The sequence below is a fragment of the Cariama cristata genome, unplaced genomic scaffold (assembly GCF_000690535.1).
Source record: "Cariama cristata isolate BGI_N322 unplaced genomic scaffold, ASM69053v1 scaffold42461, whole genome shotgun sequence".
NCBI classification, from domain to species: Eukaryota; Metazoa; Chordata; class Aves; order Cariamiformes; family Cariamidae; genus Cariama; species Cariama cristata.
The window spans coordinates 1-2348 of NW_009601784.1; the positions used below are offsets into that span (position 1 = coordinate 1).

The 2348-nt window shown below is 38.9% G+C and overlaps 1 protein-coding gene across 1 annotated transcript; it reads left to right on the forward strand.

Moving 5' to 3' along the window:
• The first annotated feature begins 237 nt into the window (after positions 1–237).
• MED28 (mediator complex subunit 28) lies at positions 238–1889 on the forward strand. Its single transcript, XM_009710577.1, has 3 exons — positions 238–259; positions 1004–1116; positions 1576–1889. Exons 1-3 carry the CDS (start codon positions 238–240, stop codon positions 1771–1773), a joined length of 333 nt encoding a protein of 110 aa, XP_009708879.1. The 3' UTR covers positions 1774–1889.
• The last annotated feature ends 459 nt before the right edge of the window (positions 1890–2348 follow it).

Consider the following 2348-nt stretch of genomic DNA (forward strand, 5'->3'; position numbering starts at 1 on the left):
GCTGGGGTTGCAAATCTGTGGCTAATTTCACCTAAAACTTACTGCGAGGTTTTGCGGGTGCGTTTGAGCTTTGCCAGGCGTGTATGTCTCTTGTCGTTTGAAGCCAAAAGAGGTTTAAAAGCTCTTTCGGGGTCTTTGAACGGTGACTGTGGCATAACTCCGGGTTGCTCGCCCGTTCCCAGGTGGAAGGCTTTTCACAGTAGTGGGGGGCTGTCACGGAAAGAAACCCACCCGGGAATGATTGGGGTCTTGTGGAAAGGTGTGAATGGCAGCTGGCTTCTGGGGGTGTGTGTTATGTGCAACAAAATACATGGAAGCTAATGTTATGCATTATGAAGCAATAATAAAAGGTGGGAAAGGAAAGCCTAGATTGTGTAGTAGCAGTGCTTTAAGACTTGTGTGACAGGCACCTCTGTGAGAGGTGTAGTTAATACTGAACTGGTATAAACAGGAATTTAAAAAATAGCCCTTGATACTGTTTAGACATGTACTTTTCTCTGAAAAATTGTCAGCTGTTTCGAAAACAGCATAAATGCTTTTGAAAACTCCTTTCTGCATATTGGGTCATATTCATATGCTGGAAGGGGACAGCTTTTATTATCAAAACGGTAGTGCATAAAAAACAAAGGCAGAGTATTCTCCTAAATGCCCCCATACTTGAGAACCTTGCATTGAGCTTGATGCTTGGACATGCAGTGAAATTTTTTGTTTATTCAACCAAGTTCCACACATTACTTTATCACTCTTTGTCATTGTCAAAAATGTAATAAAACTTGGAAAAAGAGTTGTTGTCTTGCACCTTTAAAAGAAGTTCTGAAAGTTTGCAAAGCAGCATTTTATAAAGAGACTTAATGCACATCCTGCTTTTATAAATATGTCATTTTATTAAATCTGAAGATTTGCCTTCTAGAAAGTACTATGAAAGGTGTTTTTAATAGCATGCAGACATCTATCAGCCTGATAACTTCTTTTTTGGAATCTGTTGTTTCTATTTTATGTTTAGGTGTTGATCAGTGCATCCAGAAGTTTCTGGATGTTGCAAGACAAACTGAATGCTTTTTTCTGCAAAAAAGACTGCAGCTATCAGTCCAGAAACCAGAGCAAGTAATTAAAGAGGTATGTTTAAAGTAATTTACCTGTGTTGTGCTAGATCAGATAAGCTCTGTACCCCTACAGTTAATCACCTTGTTCACCTTAATTTTGGGTTTCTGAACGTGATGCTCTATCTTAAGTTGGTAGAACTTGACTGTTAACATCGCTCTCACCGTGAACCTGGAGAAGCTGGATGCTCGCTGCTCTGTGGTGTTGGAACACGATGATAAGTTTCATTGGAAGAAACAAACTAGTTAGTCAGATTTTGCTGAAAGTAATGATCTTTGAAATACGTGACCTAGGGGAATGGAATTAGTGCATCCACAGTGCTGTCCCTCTGTTTCATTAGACACTTTGCCGTTATTCGAATCCCTCGAAGATCAGCTTGAAAACTCCAAGTAAAAAAGTTGCGTGCTCTTTATGTGAGGTGGTTATTCTTATGAACACTGTCTTATTTACTAATAGACATTTTTTCATCCATAGGATGTTTCAGAATTAAGAAATGAATTGCAGAGAAAAGAAGCATTAATTCAGAAGCATTTGGGTAAACTGCGACACTGGCAACAGGTGCTGGAAGATATCAGTGTACAGCACAAAAAGCCTGCAGAAATGCCTCAAGGCCCGTTGGCTTACCTAGAACAGGCATCTGCTAATATTCCTGCTCCAATGAAGCAAACGTGATCTTTGATTTTACATATCTGAATATTTTCAACAATGCAAAGCAGTGGTGTTCTTTTTACTTTGTATGCTTTTTGTATAATGTAATTTGTACTACAAATATAAATAGTTAATTAAGCAAAATAAATGTTTGTTGGATTTTTTTAAAATATGGATTGGTTTTATATTTCAGTGGAAAATATGCAGAGTTGCTATGCAGGATGCTTTCTAGTAGAAGTGTGTTTTAGAGAATGTATCCTGTTCCTTCTAGAAAGGGTGGCCCTAGCTTTCCTCTTACTGTATCTTTGCTGGTATGCTGAAAATACTTGTGAAGATTACTGTTTGGTTTTACTGGAAGATTTCCGTGTTTTGTCATCCAGTAATTATCCGTAGGTACTACTGTAGAAGCACCCTTGGAATTGTCTGTATCTAGGTCAGATCAGGAGTGTACTTTTTTTGAAGTGAATTGTCCACCTCCACTGGACTTCTGCTCACCTCATGAAAGGGTCTCGAGATATACAAATTTGATTGTTACAGGATGAAATGAAATCGCAAAATGCACCCTGGTGGGGTATGTAATGCCGGCCTGGTGTTGCTTG